This window comes from Zingiber officinale, chromosome 1B (genome assembly GCF_018446385.1).
Source record: "Zingiber officinale cultivar Zhangliang chromosome 1B, Zo_v1.1, whole genome shotgun sequence".
Taxonomy (NCBI): Eukaryota; Viridiplantae; Streptophyta; class Magnoliopsida; order Zingiberales; family Zingiberaceae; genus Zingiber; species Zingiber officinale.
Window position 1 is genome coordinate 147833646 of NC_055986.1, and position 20522 is coordinate 147854167.

The window sequence follows — 20522 nt, forward strand, 5'->3', positions numbered from 1 at the left end:
AGTTCGGACTGGCAGCCAAAATTTCAAAACTCCCTCCTTTTTTTCCCCAGTTCCGTTCTGGGTTCTTCCACGCCGACGAAGCCTTGCTACGCTCTCTCACCGGCGATGCTCCAATTCAACAGCGATCCTGGCCCTCTGGCCGATAATCATCCGACGTATCTATAGTGAACTCTCTTTCTACTCTAATCGATCCGATCTTCCTCTTAATTCTTCCACTTCGATCTCGCAGGTCATCGCAGGACGAACCATCTCGGCTGCGTCTTGCAGATCCGATCCTCCTACGTCTACGGTGAGGGCATTACCATATTTCCTTATCTCCTCGATCAAGTGGTTCTCGATCCCCGATTCTTACTCTTCGCAGGGCCATTCGCAAGGCGACGGACGATTCTCGCAACTGCCCCGATGACACTGCTGCCGTTGAACGCTTGAATAACCTCCTGGAAGATTTATTTAGGGACTTCATTGAAGATGAACGGTATCGGGATGATATCAGATTCCTTAAGATTAGCATTCTCTATGTGAGTCAGCGCAGTGCATACAGTATTCGTCTCGATTTAGCGTTTCTTGTTGTTATCTCTTCTGTGATCTGTGCGGTCGGTGGCGTAGGGGGATGCAACTGGGAACGTTGAGAGGGTGTTCAAGATTTTGGAGTATAAGGGAATCTGCCAGGCCCATTCTTTGTTCTACGAGGCGTACGCGATGTCTCTAGTTGCTTCTCGGAGGCTAGTAGAAGCGCATGAAGTCTTCCAGCTGGGAATATCCAGGTTACAACCGTATTTTTTGCCCTTATATTTCTTGCTTTTCTTAAAATGATTTTTTACTTGTGGTAACAGGAAGGCCAAGCCACTTGATAGATTGAAGAAGCTGCATGGCATGTTCCTGGATGAGGTAGCCGCGGTTGCACAACAGAAAGCAGCTCCTGATTCAAAGGTGTCACATTGCCTTTTTCTCACTTGAGAGTAGCATTTCTGACATTTTAGCTACTGAAAAGCTCTTCTGTTGATGAGCTATAAATTTAAGTAAAATTTAGATAGAGATTCCTGTCCTTATCTATGTTTTTTTTTTCCTTAAGCATTGATTTTAGTTGTACAGGTTTGAGGAGATCCAAAAAAAAAATTATGTAGTGATATTATGCTGGGTTCTTACAAAGTCTAAGCTAGAATAATAAAACTTGTTCTGCTCATCTGTCCAAAAAAAAAAAAACTTCATTTGAATAAAAAGAGCAGTAAGATTAATCACCAATTCCCATAAATGATTTGAAAGGTTATATTGATTGGTCACTACTTATTTATTAATAACTTTGAAATAATTTTTCAGTTTTTCTATTTGGTTCTTCTCTTGTATAATTACACCATAATCACCTTTGGTAACATCAAAGTTCAAATCTCAAGTCGTCTAGGGTTATGGTTTTTGACTAGAACGATACTATTTCGGTATTGTTTTGATGTTTCAACATATGGTGCCATTTGAGAATTGGATGGGGAAGTAGGAAGAAGATGAAAAATAAGAATAAGAAGATAACACAACTATCTCATATGGAATGGTAATTTTTGGCATTGTATTTAATGCATGGGCAAAGGCTAAAAAAACACAAAGATCATTTCAATTCATCTTTACGTGTTGACACATTTTGGATTATGCCAAGAGGTGTTGAATGTTAGTATCACACTATACTCATCAATATAATTACACAATAATATAGAATAAATTACTTATGATGAATCTGTGATGAGTAGTATCAAGTTTCGATAATTTATCGGAACTATGTGTTTCAACCTTGCCACCTGGCATGGTCAAGATTTCAAATCATGGATAGCACTATATTGTGCATTTGTGACCTTTGGGTTCTAAGAAGAATCATGTGTTTGTCATAAATGGATATCAACATGAATATAGCTATATCCAATGGCATATAAAAGCATTGCAGATAAAGTTTTGACAATGTTCTACATTGCAATTTTGTGTTAAAATAGATATAAAATAAGCCAAAGAAGTTTATATTAAGATTTGATGTTTAGTCATCAAAGGACATTTAAGATCATAGTTTATTATCCAATTATTGTTCCCATCCTCTTGTGAATTGTGATGCACATTGCATGTTACATGGAGATAGTTCATAGTGAATACCACATGTTAAACAATACTTAAAATGACTTATTGGATCAAATTTCATAAAGTGAGTGGTTTTTTTGTAATACAATTTAATATTGTTGCACATTTAATCATCAGCTTCAATTGCTAACTTATGTTTGGAGAATGCCATAATTAATTGCTTTCTTGTTGTATACTTGTTTATTCTGTAGCGTGATGATACTAGATCACTAAATGGGGAGTCAGATCTTGTCAATCCTTGGTCATTGTCCACTGTTGATAATTTACTTAAGAAGATGGATGCTACAATAAGGAAGTATAATGTAAAGCTCCCCTAAATATAAGACAATTGAATACACTTAAATATACTGTATGTTCTCTTTGATTATCTCTACTTGCAAATATTTCAGGGTTACCATTGTAGTACTAAAGTATATTCAGGAAAAGTTTCTTTATCTTCCTTACAGAATTCTTCAAGAAATAAAATTGTGGAGTTAGGTATTGGATTCTGCCTTCCTTGCTGGTTTATATGAATTGTTCTTAGAATTTCTTTTGAGTTAATTTCTGACAACAGAAGTAGGATGCTAAGAAAAATTATGATTGCGATCTTAGTACACATTTCAAATGATTGTTTCAATTTTGGATTTTGTTTTTACCAAATTCATTATTCGTTGTATGAATGTATGACAATCCTATTGCACATAGAACTACAAAATAATTCAATTACAATTTAGATTATGGAAAACCATTTCTTCCTTGGGATTTTTCCTAAAAGGATAAATTCTTGACTAGTCCTTAACTCTTTTTTCTTTCATTATTTAACCATCTTATTAGACACCCACACAATTAAAGTTGTTATTATTAACTTTGTTCTTTTAGTGAATGGAAAGTGACAGTGTTGACTGCATTTGCAACAAATTTATTAAACTACAGTTTTTGGTACATAAAATTTGATAATTTTTTTTGACATTTAGATTAATTAATATGTTAGGTACAAAAATATTGTGGGAGTGCTACACCAAAATCATTTGTATTGGTAGATTGAATTTGTAGTATTGTAAGTTAAATTTGGAACTAATTTAAATCTTAATTAATACATGGAATTTCACAACATACAAAAAAGATGTCCGACAATGTATTTAGGCAACAACCAAGCTTTTATCCCGTTAAGTGGGGCTATATGGATCCTCCTACACTATTGGATTCGATCCTCTACTATATCCTCATCTATATATACATGAATTTTATCGTATTTGTAACAACTAAACAAGTTATCTACTTAATTTGCATTTAAGTAATAGATAAACAAGTTGTCTTACAATGTATTTCATGTAGGTGTAGTAGGCATGGTTCCCAAGTTTGTGGTCGGATCTTAGGATCTTATGATTTTATGATCTAAATTCACCTAAATGATCTAAATCTCAAGTAGGAACTTAATTAGGCTAGGATCTCACAAACCTACCGATTCTATGTTCCCTCACTTTCCTACATAGGATCTTAATCAACACAATTATGATTTCATATAATAAATTTATATTTATATAATGAATTTAAAATTTGATATTAAAAAGTAGCAATCTTTTTCATAGCATGTTTTCTAAGAATGTTTTGGATCATATGAGAAGATTTTTTAACTTCCAAATGGCATACTTTTTTTTTAAATCTTTTCTAGTTTCATCTATTTTATAAAAATTAGATCAATAAAAAAATAATTTATATTAATCAATTGACATTAAAATTAAATTTAGGAAATACCAGAAAAGGTAGTTGCTGTTAAGGGTTTAATTTGTATATTGAGAAGTTGAGGGATCTTATAATCATGGTTTAAAGTGTCGTGCTGAGCCGGGGCAAAACATCTCATTTCGCTCGGCATCGACACGACCTCGGCACCGAGCCCTGCAATAGCTAGGAGGCGTCGTGTGACCCCGCGGTTGCAGAAGAGGGGTTGTGCGACCTCGCAACAATAGCGGAGGTGTCGCATAACTCCTCTGCGACCACCGCGGAGGCTTTACAGGACCCCATGGCCGTCGTGGAGGGGCCACGCTGTAGGATCAAAAGAGTGCGATAGAGGGGGGGGTGAATATCGCGCGTTTAAAAACTCTTTTCTTTTTCAACGTTTAAATCAAAGTAGTGCAGCGGAAAGTAAAGAACAGTTTCGGTTACTTAGTTCGGAGCGTACTTTGACTTCTACTCCAAGGCCCGCGATCTTTGATCGCACCGTTGGGCAATCCACTAAAATCCTTCTTTTCGAAATTCTCGGAGAGAAACAGATCGTACAATGAAATGTGTAAGATAGTAACAACCTACTATCTTACTTGAAATAGAGTACAAAACAAGCTAATTAAAAGTATACCGACACTAGATGTAGGATGGAACTCAGTCAGTACTGTTGGATCGAGATGCACGTGAGATGGGGGGGGGGTGAATCACGTGTCTTAAAAACTTTTCAAAAATTAAGTACACAGAGGAAAATTAAAGGGGAATGAGAATACAAGAAAACACGGGAGGTTTTATTTGGTTCAGAGCCTTCCGTGACTCCTACTCTAAGACCCAGGTCTCGTGGACCTATTGATGGGAAATCCACTAAAAACCTCTTCCCGTACCTCCGGAAGAGGGAATCGAGTACAAAGAAGATCGGTGAAGTGCAACAGGCTGCACTTTCCGTTTGTAGAATTTAAGTACAATAAAAATGTTACCGACACTTAGGATCGAAGTGACTTGTTCGTGTATCGAGTCGGTCTGCCGACTGCGATCAGAAGTCCTCGGAATAGTCGTAGGGTGCAGCAACTTCTCAGCAGAGTCGTAGTAGGAGCCTGGAGCAGTCGGAACTTCAAATGGCTGCGTATTAGGTTGTATATGTGTTGTTGAAGGTTGCTTTGTCGAGCTTGCCTTATATAGGCTATGGAAGGTGCCTTCCATAGGCTAGAAGGCGCCTCCAATGAGTCAAAATCTATCCCGAACTTCGCTGGAGCTTATCTTCGAACAGGTCAATTTTACCCTAGGGAAGGCGCCTTCCATAGCCGTGGAAGGCGCCTTCTATGAACAATGCGAAGGCGCCTTCACTGCTTGAAGGCGCCTTCGGACACTGTTCATCTGAAGGCAAATTTTCTCCTTTATCGTGTAAAACAATGTTAGTCCAAATAACCAAAAATGATAACCTGTAAGACAAATGTTAGCACAATAATAATGAGTAGTATTAATTAGTTCTTGTCCTCCCAGGATCAGGAACTAGTCAAGGTCTTAGATTAGAGATCCGAAATGGACCTAATCTGGACCGATGCCTACTGTCCCCTTAACAGAGACGCGTCCTCACAAGGGCGCTCTCCTCCAGTGAATTACCTTAACTTACCAACTTGCCAAACATCCGGTCGACCTGTCTGGACTTCATGCCAGCTATTCGGTCGGCTCATTGACCTAGCTGAACTTCTCACCAGATATCCGGTCAGCCCGTCGATTTATCTGGACTTCTTACTAGCTATCCAGTCGACTCATTGACCTAGTTGGACTTCTCGCTAGATATCTTGTCAGCCCGTCGACCTATCTGAACTTCATACTGCATACTTAATCACGTGGTTAGATCACAACAGAACCTAACTTAACTTATTTTTCATTCATCAAAATCTGAGTTAGATCGTTAGTGCACACTAACAGGTACGTCTTGAGTTGAGCAGTAGCTTGTTTGGTGATGAGTAGCAGACTAGTCGTACAAACAGGAGCTTTGCACAGCGATAAACACTGAACAGATGTACAGCCTCGGACCTCGAGCTTCACTTTTATAAGAATCGTCAATGTTCGATCGACCGATCCTTGGGTTCGGTTGACCGAACCCACTCCCTTCCTTCTTCGCTGAGATCTGATGCTGATTCGATCTTCGGACATTAATTACATTTAATGGTTTGATCGATCAATCCCTTTGTTCGGTCGATCGAATAACGAACTTTCTTGTTCGCCGAGATTCACACTTAATGCGTCTTTAATTGTGATGATTGTTCGGTCGACCAATCCTTGTGTTCGGTCGACCGATCAAGTTGACTTCCCATGTCTGCTTCTGATCGAATTGATCTTTGCCACATCATCAATGTTCGATCGACCGATCCTTTGGTTCGGTCGACCGATCAGGCATTAATCAGATGTTGCTCTGCTTTGGTCTGAACTTGTCTCTGATCTGAGTTATTCGATCGATCGATTCTCCTGTTCGATCGACCGATCAGGTTAGACCTGCAAAACAGAGTTATACAGAATATTCCTGCAAAACAGAGATTAACACAGTAGAACTGTCTTGATCTCAACTTGGAAACTTTTCCGATTTCTTTAGTTGGATCAATGACCTTAGATTATTCCTATCAGGAACACGACCTCACTGTCGCTCTTCCAGTTGATTACCTCAACTTACCTGCCAAACATGGTCCTCCAGACACGTTTGGACTTTACCGCTTAGCATTGGATCGACCACTTAGGACTTTCCCTCGATCTACGATCCTCCAAACCTATTGAGCTTCTTCGCCAAGTGTCGAATACTTTCGACCCACTTGGTCTTTCCGCCTGACTTCCACTATCTGCTAAGTCTTTCCTGCCTAGCCTCCAATTAGGGCTTTCCTGGTTGAGTAAACAGCCTGCACACTTGGTAAATTTAGGTTTGATTCTAGTGCAACCTGCACCAACACACGCAATCACGTGACCATTGTGAAGGGGACACGCGACCATCGAGGTCACGTCGAACTAGTCGCGTGACCCCGCGATTACTGAGGGGTCGTGCGACCATGCGACAACACCAGAGTCGTGCGAGCTTGCGAGTGTCGCGAGTGGTGTCAGTTTTTAGATTTTTTTTAATTAAAACTTAGGTTAATTATTTTAATCAACTGCTAGCTATGATGGGGATAATCTAAAGAGGCTTTATTAAATCCTAATAAAACTATCTAATTAATTTTATATTTTATTTATTTTAATCTAAAAATTATAATAAATTATTTATTTATCTATTTTTCATATCTTTTCCTTCTTTTAAAGATTATTTTTAATACTGTTTATTTTTAAATATTTATGTTAAATATTTCATATTTGAATTAATATATTTTAAATTTAAAAAATACCGAAATTATATCGGCACGACACAATATGGTACCGAAACTGTATCGTTCCAGTCCAGGACCAAAACCTCAGCACGGGTCAAATTTTAAACCTTGCATATAATAATGAAACAAATATATACTACTACTAAATAGGAAAAGCAGAAGAAACATTCTCTTGATCCCTAATTTACAAGGTTCAGAAGGAAAAACATATGCAATTGGATTAGAGGTCGCGTCTACGCTATAGAACTCTATAAGTTTAGGAAAGGGAGAAAGTAATAATTCTACTTGAATCATGAAGGATTGAGTATAAGTATAAATCATAGAGGAATGCCCAATAAATTAGCAATAAGGGCATTTAAAATTAGTAATTTCCCTAATACTAAAAATTAGGAATAAGAAACTACCAAATTTGGTAGAATTTTCAAGCCTACAAAATACTTTCCAATTTAGTAAGATATATTCCAATATGGTAGAATATTTAAGGTTTGTTTGTCAAAAAAATAAAATGCCTAGAATATCATGAATAAATCCTACAAATTTGGCACCCCTCAAATTGGTGTATAGATATTAATCATTCCCAACTTGCTTACAAGAAGTTCAAAATTAGGCCTAAACAATCCTTTAGTGAGAATATCAATTGTATATTGTCTGATAGGGATAAATATCTTCACGATCAATCTTCTCTTTTATGAAGTGTTTATCAATCTTTAATTGCTTTATATATTGGATTTTGTGCAATGTTGATGGCGACTCACAATATAGCTTTAGTGGTGCATTTGAGAATCGTTTCCACCTGTGGCATCTCACAAACTTTGCTAGCTTGCATCAAAGTTGCTCCTTGCAACTACATTATGTTTTTTTTGCTTCTCCATGTAACAAAGTTTTCCCAAACATAAGTATAGGAACCTAACATGGATCTCCTCTCAATAATTGATCCTACTCAATCTGCATTGTTGTACACTTCGGTGTTTCAATGTGGGTCGCTTGAATGAGTAAATATTTGCCTAGAATGCTTTTCAAGTATTCAAGAATCCAATAAACAACTTCAATTTTTTTATTCACAAGGCAACTGTGTAAATTAACTTACTAGGTGTAGGACAAAAGCAATATATGCTTGTGTATGAGGTAAGTAGATCAACTTCCCCAATTAGTTTTGATACTGAGCTTCATTCACTGGATCATCTTCCTTGTCATCTCTAAGTTGTTGGCCTATAATCCCTCATCCCAATCTCCTTAAGATGATCAAGGACATACTTTTGTTGAGAGACAACAATTCCCTTCTTTAATCTTGCAACCTTCACATCAAGGAAGTATCTTAGAGATCCTAAGTCCTTGACAAATATTGAGGAGAGGGTAGTCTTTAACTAGGTCATCTCAGGAGCATCATCTCTGATGAGAATTGCACCATCCATATACACAATGACCACAACTATTTTGATTTGTTGATCAATGGTAGGAGGAACATCTTTTGTACGCAGGACCTTGATCTCAATGACCTTGGTAGTAGATATTCTGATTTCACAATGTGAATGACAAACAAACATAGACAACTAGATAGTAAGCCAACTCAGTCAGTTGACTATATGATTATAATTGTAGTAAGGTATAACTATATGAGGCTAACCTGTTTTATCCTTTCCTCTTTCTCCATTTCTCTTGTTCAACTTTGTGTATAAAATTTGAATCTCCTTTCTTCACAGGTTATCCTCTCTCATGTTCCTCAAAGTCAAGTTAAGGCTAAAAAATTGTTAAAAAGAAAACCTTGATGTATAAGGTTGAGAAATTGCCAATTTAAGTCCCTCTTTGTCAACACTATTTTTTTTAACTTAATGAAAAAAATGTATTGGATGGGAATGATACCTGAATCATGATAAAACTAAGCAGAATGCAGGGATGCACTTGAGCATTTTGTTATTACAAGAAAAATGTACTATTGATATCAAGGATATACCCACCGAAATTAAGTAGGTGTGTTGTGGAGCCAGATTAAAAAAAATGCAGATTAGCTTTGGCTTTGTTGGCACTTAGCTCATGCAGTTATAATATATTCAATTAACCTTTCCTACTTGAGCCAATATAAAATATGGTTCTTAGATATGCTAAAGTTCCACAATGATTTCATATATGAAGGTGGCTGCAAATACCAAATCAAAGGTTGCTCTGGTCTTGGTGGTTTTGCTCAAGTATACAAGGCTTATATTGATTCCAATCCTGACGATATTGTTGCACTAAAGGTGAGTAGTTACCTCATATTCTATGATTCTTGTATTGCAAAAAGATATTGCATATTCAGAAATAATCTCTATCTATTCCAAATGTTTTGTCAGATTCAAAAACCTGCATTTTCATGGGAATTTTACATGTATCGTCAACTTGACAAACGGATCCCTGAGACTGAGGTTAGCGACTCTTTCTAATTCTACTCACTATCTGAACTTTTTATAGGTTGTCCTAACTCTTACTTTGATCAGAGATCAAACTTTGGAAATGCCCACAAAATGCACATCTTTTCGGACTTGAGTGTACTAGTTTGTGATTACTTATCCCATGGAACTCTCCAGGTAATTGATTTTATAACAAGTCAAAACTATTGGCTGATGTCTCCTTATTTTACATTGCTATATTAGTTAGTTGCATTTTTTTTTGAATATTTTTGCCTAACGGGTCTATGTTAGATGTGTATATAACAGATAAAATTGCTTCTCACAGGATGCTATTAATTCTCACTTGGTAAAGGGTAAGGTTATGGAAGAACTGCTCTGTATTTATTACACAATTGAAATGCTACAGATGCTGGAAACTTTGCATGGTGTTGGCATTATTCATGGTGATTTCAAGCCAGACAATCTATTAGTACGATATGCAAGGTAATTGGTTGCAATTAACAATCTTTTGCATGGTGTTGCCATTATTCATGGTGATTTTAAGCCAGATAATCTATTAGCAAAATATTAATCTATCTTTGCAGGTAATCTCATGATAGGATTTCAACTATCTATCATGAGAGGAGAGAAATATTGTGTCATATTTGATAACATGAAATAAACACAAAATCTGAACTTGTAATTGATTCACAGTGGTCTCCCGAGAAGAAATCGAAGAAGCCGTAGGCGAAGATGCTATTGCTGTCGGAAGCGCGATCACGGATGAAACTGGAAAGCCCTTCAAGTTTCACGAGCCAAATCCCTCTTGACAGATGTTCCCTTTGCCCACCGCTCCACTGTGCACACACTAATCACCGTCGCACCCTTCTCTTTTGATTGTTCTTGGATGCCAATTTATATAGGAAGCAAACATCGATTATAAACTGATGCTTTGGTGGCATTGGGGGAAGATGAAGGTGAAAAGACACCCCTTCATCTTCCTAACGTTGCAACTGATGCAACGTCCAACATCTCCCACTCATCCAAGTCAATCAAAAAAGGTTATTTGGTCATATAGACCATGTCAGTTACATAGACTACAAGATGATCATGTCACAATGCCAAAGCCAAATATTAATTGGTCACAAAAACTAAATAAGTCACAAAGACTAAATAAGTCACAAAGACTTTTCGACGATCAAGTCATGAAGACCAGAGCAAAATTAATTAGTCACAAAGACCAAATAAGTCACATAGACTTTATGATAATCAAGTCACAAAGACTAGAGCATAAATTAATTAGTCACAAAGACCAAATAAGAACATCCATTCCATATATTAAGAAAAATGGTTCGTGCGACAGCAAGCACACTGAGCATTCATTGCTAAGAAGATTGTTATACCTTACATAATTACTCTATAGAACGAATCAGAGACATCAAAACTTGTCTTTACCCCAGATTAAATTATTTACATCAATATGAATATCTCTAATCCCTCATAATGACTATTATGTCAAGAGCATGTTCAGCATCTTTAATCAATACAATTATTTATAATTACATTTTATGTACTGAACTAAAAATGTAACCGGTACTAGTGAATAAATGTCACAGATATAAATCAATCTTAATCTTCCTTTTAACTAGAATCTATTCATTCTAATCAGTCGCTTTCCTAGTTATACTCCATAGACCGAATCACCCATAGCCAATAAGAAACACGCTAAAGTAGTAGATACTGATCAAAACTTCAAGTAGACAGCTAAATAGTCACTTAGGATAAGATTGAGATTAACTTATAATCTCAAGGGTCTCACATAGTAGAGAAGCAGAGATCCATTCTCCTACTACCCTTCTTGTCGCCATAACACATGTGGTATGAATCACACGCTACGATGTTATTATCTTTACTAAAAAGAGCGCATGTTTTCCCTAAAATTTAACATCGTATAAATTTCAATCTAGATATACCTAATGTCTAATCCTGAATTCAACATATGAATTCCAATCTGACTTTAAGCAGATTCAGTAAATGGTGGGTGCATTTACTCTAATCATTACATAAATGATCTCATCTTGTTAAGCAGAAGATGATTGAGGCACCAATTCTTGCACTTCTGGATTTCAACAAAGTGTTCAGGATCAAGTATGATGCATCCAACATTGGTATAGGGGGTGCTCTTAGTTAATTTGGGCATCTGGTTGCTTTCTTTAATGAGAAGCTATTTGGATCCAAGAAGAATTATTCTACTTATGGAGTTTTATGCCATTGTTCAGTCCTTGAAGTATTGGCATCACTACCTAGTATAGAAGGAGTTCATTTTGTTTACTAATCACGAAGCCTTGAAGTACATTAATGGCCAGTACAAGATAAGTAGGCGGCATGCCAAGTGGGAGGCTTATTTGCAGGAGTTCATTTTTACGCTGAGACACCAAGCTGGGAGCTTGAATCATGTCGTGCATGCACTGAGTCGTCACTCTTCATTACTTACTACCATGAGTATCAAAGTTGTAGGCTTCGAGGTTTTTGCAGACATGTACGTAGCCAATCCTTCATTTGAAAGGATATTGTAAGAGGTACATGACGGTCGTCACCGTGATTTTATTTTACATAATGTTATCTGTTTCGTGGATTACAATTGTGCATTCTAGATTATTCAGTAAAGTAGTAAATTATGAGTGAGCTTTATAATGAGGGGCATTTCGGTCGTGACAAGACCTTGGCTCTTATTTCTACTGATTTCTATTGGCCTAAGTTAACTAGTGATGTAGCTGGCTTTGTAGATCGATGCTATGTATGCTAACAGTCTAAAGGGATTCTCACCAACGTGAGCTGGTACACTCCTTTATCTGTTCCTGAGCTCCTAGGTTTGATGTCAGTATGAATTTTGTATTAGGATTACCCCGCACCTAATGAACTTCAGATTCGATTTTTGTTGTGGTTGATAGATTTTCAAAGATGACACACTTTGTAGCTTGCAAGAAGATTATGGATGCCGTCCAGGTTGTCCATCTTTACTTCAAGGAGATTGTGCGTTTACATGGCTTGCCTAGATCCCTGACGTCAGATCGAGATACCAAGTTCATCAGTTATTTCTGAAAGAGCTTATGGGGAAAATTGAGAATACAGTTGAACTTTAGTAGTACCTACCACCCCAGATAGATGGACAGACCAAGGTGGTGAATTGGAGTCTGTCTGGGCAATCTTCTAAGATGTCTCATAGGAACTAAGCCGAAACAATGGGACTTAGTGTTACCTCAAGCAAAGTTTGCCTACAATAGATTGAGAAACAGGATCATAAGTTTGAGTCTTTTTTAGATTGTTTATGGGCAGAACTCATTAGGGTTCTAGGCTTAGCTCATGTTCCATGTGAAGGACGATTTAGTCCTAAAGCAGATAAGATGGAGAGCATCTTCGGGGTATTCATGAGTAGGCGAAATTGGTAATTCTTGAAAGCAATACCAAGTACAAGATTATAGTTGATAGTCATCATTGACAGGTACTTTTTGAGATTGGAGGTTTTGTCTAGGCTGTATTAACTCATGATCGTTTTCTTGTTGGCAAGTATAATAAGTTAAAGGATCGGAAGATTGGATCGTGTGAGATACTGTAAAAGATCAATGACAATGCTTACAGGTTAAGCCTTCCTAGTCATTTGAAGACTTCTAATGTCTTGAATGTGAAACACTTTACTCCTTATTCGGCGAATATGAGGCTACTAATAACTCAAGGGCTAGTTCTTTTTAACCTGGGACGACTAATGCAAGACCAACACAATCTAATATAACTCCTTGAACTTCAAAGGGGCATAACTTTTAACTCGGGAGTCAGAATCAGATTCTGTTAGTATTCATGACTGTAGAATTAGAAGATCTACGTTTGTACTGTTACCGCCAAGTTTCGAATCCAAAAATCACTGTTTAGGTCCTCATTCGAGCCTTCGAACATATTTTTGTTATTTTTAGTAATTTTCATTTTTATGGTATTTAGGGTATTTTTGGTATGTCTGACATTTATGGGTTAGGATTAGACTAATTAAGCGTTATATTTCGGTAAATTCTTTCTTTTAGGATTTTTATTACGATTTTTCCTTTTTTTGGCAGGAACTCTTTCCTTTTTTTACAAGATGGGAATTGAGGTCCATGTATTAGGGTTTATTTCCTTATTTAGGTCTTAGGGTATGAAGTCTATATAAACAACTGGTTTAGCTGCTTGACGATTCATCCTAGATATTGAATAAAGTTTTCTTTTTTGGTAAATGATGGATTTCTCTTTGTTTCTTTGGTTTCTTTTCTTATTTTGTCCTCAAATCTCCCTTCTCATTAGCCCGCAGAATAATCGCTATCCTACTCGACGACATATTGATAAAGGTGACTCCTTGTGATTAAGTCAACAAGCTACAAGAGTCAAATAAGTTGATAAGTAGTGAACATTTGTCTTATTATTTATAAAACATGATGCATATGTAAAATCATGAATTGAAAGAAATGATAGTAAAAGTGAATTGTAAGTGCAGCACAATGCAATTAGGCACATACTACATGATATTACTGTTAAGCAATTAAATTAGTAATTATCTTATGTCTACCTTATTCTCATGTGCAAGGAAATATTGCGGAGTTCAAAGGTAGTAGAAACAACAAACAACTAAAAATAACAAGTTCAAAGGTGTCACTTTATTGCATAAGGTTCTTAGATCCATTAGCATACTTCACTCATCAGACTCTTACTTGATGGAGCAGAACCCGTACAATAGTGATAAAGATCGTTCATTAGGTGAAGATCATCCACAAAAATTGACATGTCGAATGAAATCTTTGTTAAGCCAACCCTGAGGCAATGAGTCACGATGCACCTTGATCCATGCTCTATACAGTTTGGTCCTCCAAGATCAGGCTTCACCACCAATCCATCCAGATCATGGAGCCATCGGACACATGATCTTCATGATTGCCAAATCCATAACTAGAACTATTGAGTCAACAAGCTCCATATGCACCAAGTCTCTGCACATTTGTTCCACACAAAAAATATACGAAACTCCTAACTTTAATTGTCAGCACATTAAAACAACATGGTCTATTCCAATCACAAGAAAGTACTCTTTCCCCTATAATTATTACATCATATTTACAGGACACAACTATAACACCTCTCGGTCTACAACTTTAGTGGCTCTAGTTCTCATTTTTTTAAAATGTTTTTTTTTAGTATAATTTGGTTTATTTTCACTACTGACATTGTGAAATCATGATTCTAGGTAATTCTTTGTTAAGCTCTATAAATCATCCATATATTTTAACTGTATAATTTACAAACTCTTTTTCTACCAGATCGTCATATATTTTCTGTTTCTGTACTGTTACTTCAGTGTATTATTACTAAGTATCTTTAATGAAAACTAGATCTCAAGCTTATGTCTTTCAATTTCGAGAAAAAAAGACATCTGTTTTTCTCTGGTAGGGGTCACATGACTAGCAGTTTTTAAATTAAGAGTGAATTAAAAGATAGTTAACAATGATAAAATTTCTTCAGTTCATTAATCTGTTTTTCTTTTCCTTGCTTTTACTTTATCCATGATAAGATCTAAAATACATTTGGATTTTGTTTTCATGAATTGCAAGGAAAGAATTGACAGAAGCTTCATTCATCAATAGAAGCGGACCTTGGAGGGATCAGGTTAAATAAATCATCCTGTGACTTTGAATTTGATATGGGAGCAGCCTTTTGCTATTGTTTTATGAAAACAAATGTCAATGGTTGCAGGGATTATGCCTTGTCGACTGGGGCAGGGGCATTGATCTGAATCTCTTCCCTGCTAATACAAGATTTACTGGGGATTCTCGAACATCTGGATTTCTATGTATTGAGATGCAAGAAAATCAACCATGGAAGTACCAGGTTTGCAAGCCATGCCGACTCATTTGTAATTTGCTATATAAAACAGACCAACTGTAGTCTTGTAGGAATATTTGTTCTTGATGCCAGGTTGATACATATGGACTTTGTGTGATAGTGCACATGATGCTACACGGTACCTACATGACCATTGAGAAGAAGGTTAATCCAGATGGAAGTTACCACTATGGGCCAAAATTACCATTTAAAAGGTAATGGCTTGTTTTTCAGCATTTTAAGAATTGGACCGATCCATTGCAACTGATTAATCCAAAAACTGGAAGCTAATTCTTTAAATAATAGAGCTATCCGGGTTGCACTGATTTCTTGACTGGTTTAATTGTATCTGTCATGTGTTAATTAATGATTGTCCAACTTATTTCCATCCCCAGGTACTGGAATTCAGAACTGTGGAAGACTTTGTTTTCAGAATTGCTGAATGTGGGGTCTCATGATAGTGATGTTGAATTGCTAAGGAGTTTAAGGGAATCCTTTGAGAAGTACATGTTTGGTGAGCCTAAGCTAATTAGTAAGTTGAAATATTTGTTAGCGAAGCAGAAGGCCTCCTTATGTTCATCTTAGCACCAGTATTTCTATCTGGGTGTAGCCAACTGTTGAATCTGAGAAATGGATGCCAAATCAATTCGATTGGTTAAATAGAAGATTTTCTGTAGGAACTAACAGTATTTTACTTGTTAAAACAATTGGAATTGGTTCGCACCTATAATTCTGGTACATCATTTTGTTGTAACAACACATTTATCTAGTAGTGGTGGTGGTTGTTAAGAATGAAGTTTAGTTTGGGTGAATTTATTAGAGAGCCATGACACCAAACTCGTTGGTTATGTTGAAGAATTGGCCTGCTATTGAGTTTAAGGTAATTAATTCTTTGTTTGATCATTAAATTCATGAAGTTTGATATAAATAAACAAATTGACTTAAAGATTAAAATTTACCTCTACCTTACTCCTTCCCCTCTAAGTTTTGTGACTAAGCTTTGCGAGACTTAGTGGATGATATGTAAAGTGAAATAGAATATTAAGCAAATTTATCATATGGGCGTGCCACATGGCATGGTTTGAGTTGACAGGCTAAACATTGTGCTTGGTATGACTCATAAACACAGGTCTTGTTGTCTTGATCCTGATTATTACATGTGTTCATGCTAAGACATTTATAAATAAATTTAGCGTTTGATTCGATAAAAAAAATATTTATGCTCATTTAATAACAAATAAGTTTTAAAAAAATTAGCTCAGCCCATTAAAATTCATAAATAAAAGTAATAAACAATTCATAACTATACATATTTTGTCTAAATTTTAATTATAAATTTATTTATCTATTTTTTATCCACGTACACAAAATTTATTATATATATTTTTTACTATCTTGAATTATCTATAATATATCATAAATAAAAAATTGTAAATTTAATATGTTTGCTGACCAATCTATAATATCATAACTTAAGCTCTTTAAAAAAATTCAAATCCAACTTGAGCTCATGAAGTTTATAACAAATAAATTTAAATAAAAAAATAAATAAACATACATAATTTGTTTCGAGCTTAAAAAAAAATAATTTTCCTTAGGTAATGAGTTTGGTGTGAATATGTTTCGAGTTTAAATCATAATCTATTGGTTGGTGGATCCGACATCGTTCAACCCGTATTTTAACCCGAGATCTCATTTCATTATTCTAAATTTGTTTCACAAAGCAATCTCAGCGCTGCCACTTCTCTTTTTCCTCTCGTTCTTCTCCGAACTGTATTCCCTTCGTTGTTCCCATTCCGATCTTATCCTCCCACGACAGCTTCTGGCAGTTGATCGACAGCCTGTTGAGGCCCACGAGTGAAGTAGGTTGAGATAGATCGACACGATTCTGAGCTGCGTAACCCTTACGATCCAAGTACTCATTCTCTCTCTCTTTTCTTTCGTTCATTTTTTTTTTCATGAGATAATTGAGGGAAATTGGAAATAAAACTTAGAAATGTGTTTTTTTTACGGTAAGCAAACTTTTTTTTATGAAGTGAGATGTTCCAACTTGCTAGAAGAATTGAGGATGAGTTTATCATGATTATACTTATCCATCGATCTAGGGGAAAAAAGAAAAGGAAAAAAATATTCTCTCTTTTTACGTGCAAGTTAGCATGGGAAGTGTTGGAAAAATATCACAGTGAATAAGATATTTAACAAAAACTTTAAGTCGGACACTAACAACTACTGTTTCTTATTCAGAGAATGCATCCCCATTTATTTCTCTTAGGAGAAATTATTTTTTGTCAGACCGGTCTTCCAGACCGTCTAAACTTTTATTCAGCATCCGATGGTTCAGGACTTTATGCTGAACGTCTATTCCACGACCTGTCCAGTCTTCCACCTAGTGTCCGCGATCCTCAGGATTTTCACCTAGAGTCCTCAACTCTAGGATTTCGCCCAAAGTCTTGACCCGCCAAGACTTTGCTCAGTCATCTAAACTAGAACTTCGTTACCTAACTGCAGCTAGGACTTTACACTTGCTTAATCTCAACTAGGACTTTTCCTTTGCCTAAGATCACTGAGGACTTTTCTGTAAACTCACTTACACTTGTTAGATCACAAGACAACTTTTTGAACCTCTTTGTCATAATCAAAATATATGTTCGATCATCTGGTGCTCCCTGCACCAACAACGTAGGTCGATGAATCAGCGTGTGCCACCTCAACGCTTGAGGTCTCCCACTCGGTCCAATCTCGGGCGCTCGAACCACCCCTGGGCACCCGGATATCCGAGCGCTTTAAACCCTCCCAAGTGCCTGGACAATCTTTTTCCAACCAACCTTCACTTTCAATCACCTACACCACAGAGTTAGAAAAGACAAACAATAATATATAAAATAAAGTGAATTTTGATAGTCTCTGGATTGACCAATTTTGACTTTGAGTTTCATTAAAACTATAGGTCAGACCGACTTCTATTGTTCTCTCTTTGAGGAACGCGTCATCACCTACTCCTCTCAGGAGAGATTATCTTTTGTCAAACTGGTCCTTCAGATCGTATGAACTTTTGCTCAGCATCCAAGACTTTAGGACTTTCACCTAGTGTCCTCAACTCTATGATTTTCCGCTTGGTGTCCGCGACCCCAGGACTTCACCTAGTGTCCTCTATAATAGGATTTCACTTGACGTTCTCGACCTGCCAAGACTTTGTCCAGTCCCATAGATTAGGACTTCATTGCCTAGTCACAACTAAGACTTTATCCTTGCCTAGTATCTACTAGGACTTTCTTTGCCTAACCTCAACTAAGACTTTCACTTTGCTTAAGATTATTTAGAACTTTCATGTATACTCAGATAAGTTTGTTAGATAACAATTGACCTTAACTTTGAACGTTTGGCAATCATCAAAATTAGATTCGATTATCTAGTGCTTCATGCACCAATAGAGCTTAGGCAAGGGAAAATCCTAACTAGTGTCTAGTCCCAACTAGGACTTTACCCCTGCCTAGTGTCTACTAGAACTTTCTTTGCCTAGCCTCAACTAGGGCTTTCACTTTGCCTAAAATCACTTAGGACTTTTATGCATATTCAGATAAGTTTGTTAGATAACAATTAACCTTAACTTTGAACATTTGCCAATCATCAAAATTAGGTTCGATTATCTGGTGCTCCATGCACTAACAGAGGTTAGGTAAGGAAAAATTCTAGCTGGAGGTTAGGCATGTGAGAAGCCTTAACTAGAGGTTAGACAAGTGAAAGTTTTAACTGGAGGTTAGACATATTAGAAATCTACTGAGTGACTATTTCTAACTAGAGGTTCTTTGTCTAAGATTGTATAGTGAAAGGAAAATCTTAATTGGAGGTTAGGTAGGTGATAAATCTTAATTAGAGATTAGACAGATAAAAGTTCTAATTAAAGATTAGATAGATTAGAAATTTACTGAATGACTATTCTTAACTAGAGATTTTATTCCAAGACTATTTAATGAAAATAATCATTCCCGAATTCTAGATCATAATAATCTTTCTTATTCATTAGCTCATATAACAGTTCATCATTTTCTCGTGGTGTATTATTAAAGTCAAATTGTCGATTATGAAATTCTACATAATTTGATATTCTTTTATGATTTAAGCTAACAATTTGATTTTCTATTTATGTTTTGCCTAATGGATGAGGGTACCTATTATCACTCAAAACTCTCAATATAAGATAGGATTTCAACATAAACATGTGAGTCCATGAAAAAAAGGGAACAACAACTACTGCTATTAGTACTTTTCAAGGACCTAAAGTAAAACATATAGTTATAGTAGTTTTGATCAAAACTACTACAATTTTGAAATTGAAGTGTTGATAAAAATTTACACAGAACTAGGATGAATATTTTGGAGACAAAAATATGGATAGACTTAGAGGGGTGCTTGAGACTCGATGACATTCTTGCATGTGAAATTTGATCACTTTTTGCCATTGGAGCATATTTGGTCAAAGATTATTAAATTGGGCAAGAGAAAATGAAAGGACTAGTCGAGCAAAAGTATGTAAGTTTTTTTAATTAAAAAGAACTACTTTAGAGTTGTATTATGGACCTAATGGTTAAGCCGTAGTTGTAGCAATTTTAAGTAAAATTTATATAACTTGGAATAGTTTTAAACAAATTTGCTACAAGAATTAGAGATCATCAAAGTGGGCACACCATCTGGAACCATATAATGTGCTTTCTTGCGAAAAAATAATTTAGTTTTTGTAGAAAGGATCTACTGCACTAAAACTTTTATAATTTAAAATAGCTTTGACCAAAACCGTTACAAGAGACTTGGATGGAAAATTTGGAGATGAGAAACTAGAGTAAATGCAGTGGAATGTGGGGCTCAACAATATACTTAAATGTGAAGTTTAGTCAATTTTGTGCTTGGAGAAATACAGAACAAAATTACAACAATAAAAAACATAAAATATAAAATGGATATTAGGTTAAATAGTTCGGTGTCAAAGAGACACATGAACGTATTTACAAGTAAAAATGACATATGTAAAGTTAACTCAAGCAGGGAAAGCGAAAATAGTAATTAAAATGATATACATAAACATTTTAAATAGAGCAAAAAA

General features: G+C 36.0%; 1 protein-coding gene across 2 annotated transcripts; it reads left to right on the forward strand.

Moving 5' to 3' along the window:
- The first annotated feature begins 11 nt into the window (after positions 1-11).
- On the forward strand, positions 12-16213 carry LOC121984524 (mitotic checkpoint serine/threonine-protein kinase BUB1-like). 2 transcript variants are annotated; one of them, XM_042537488.1, is made up of 15 exons: positions 12-155; positions 230-289; positions 362-518; positions 607-764; positions 834-930; positions 2304-2414; positions 2502-2589; positions 9294-9397; positions 9491-9562; positions 9635-9724; positions 9873-10030; positions 15154-15208; positions 15296-15430; positions 15518-15639; positions 15820-16213. In XM_042537488.1, the coding sequence occupies exons 1-15, from the start codon at positions 106-108 to the stop codon at positions 16007-16009; spliced, it is 1647 nt and encodes a 548-aa protein (XP_042393422.1). In that variant the 5' UTR covers positions 12-105; the 3' UTR covers positions 16010-16213. The 2 variants fall into 2 exon arrangements, with proteins under 2 accessions (XP_042393422.1, XP_042393432.1); XM_042537498.1 differs by lacking the exon at positions 15820-16213 and having other exon boundaries at positions 15546-15639.
- Positions 16214-20522: the final 4309 nt, after the last annotated feature.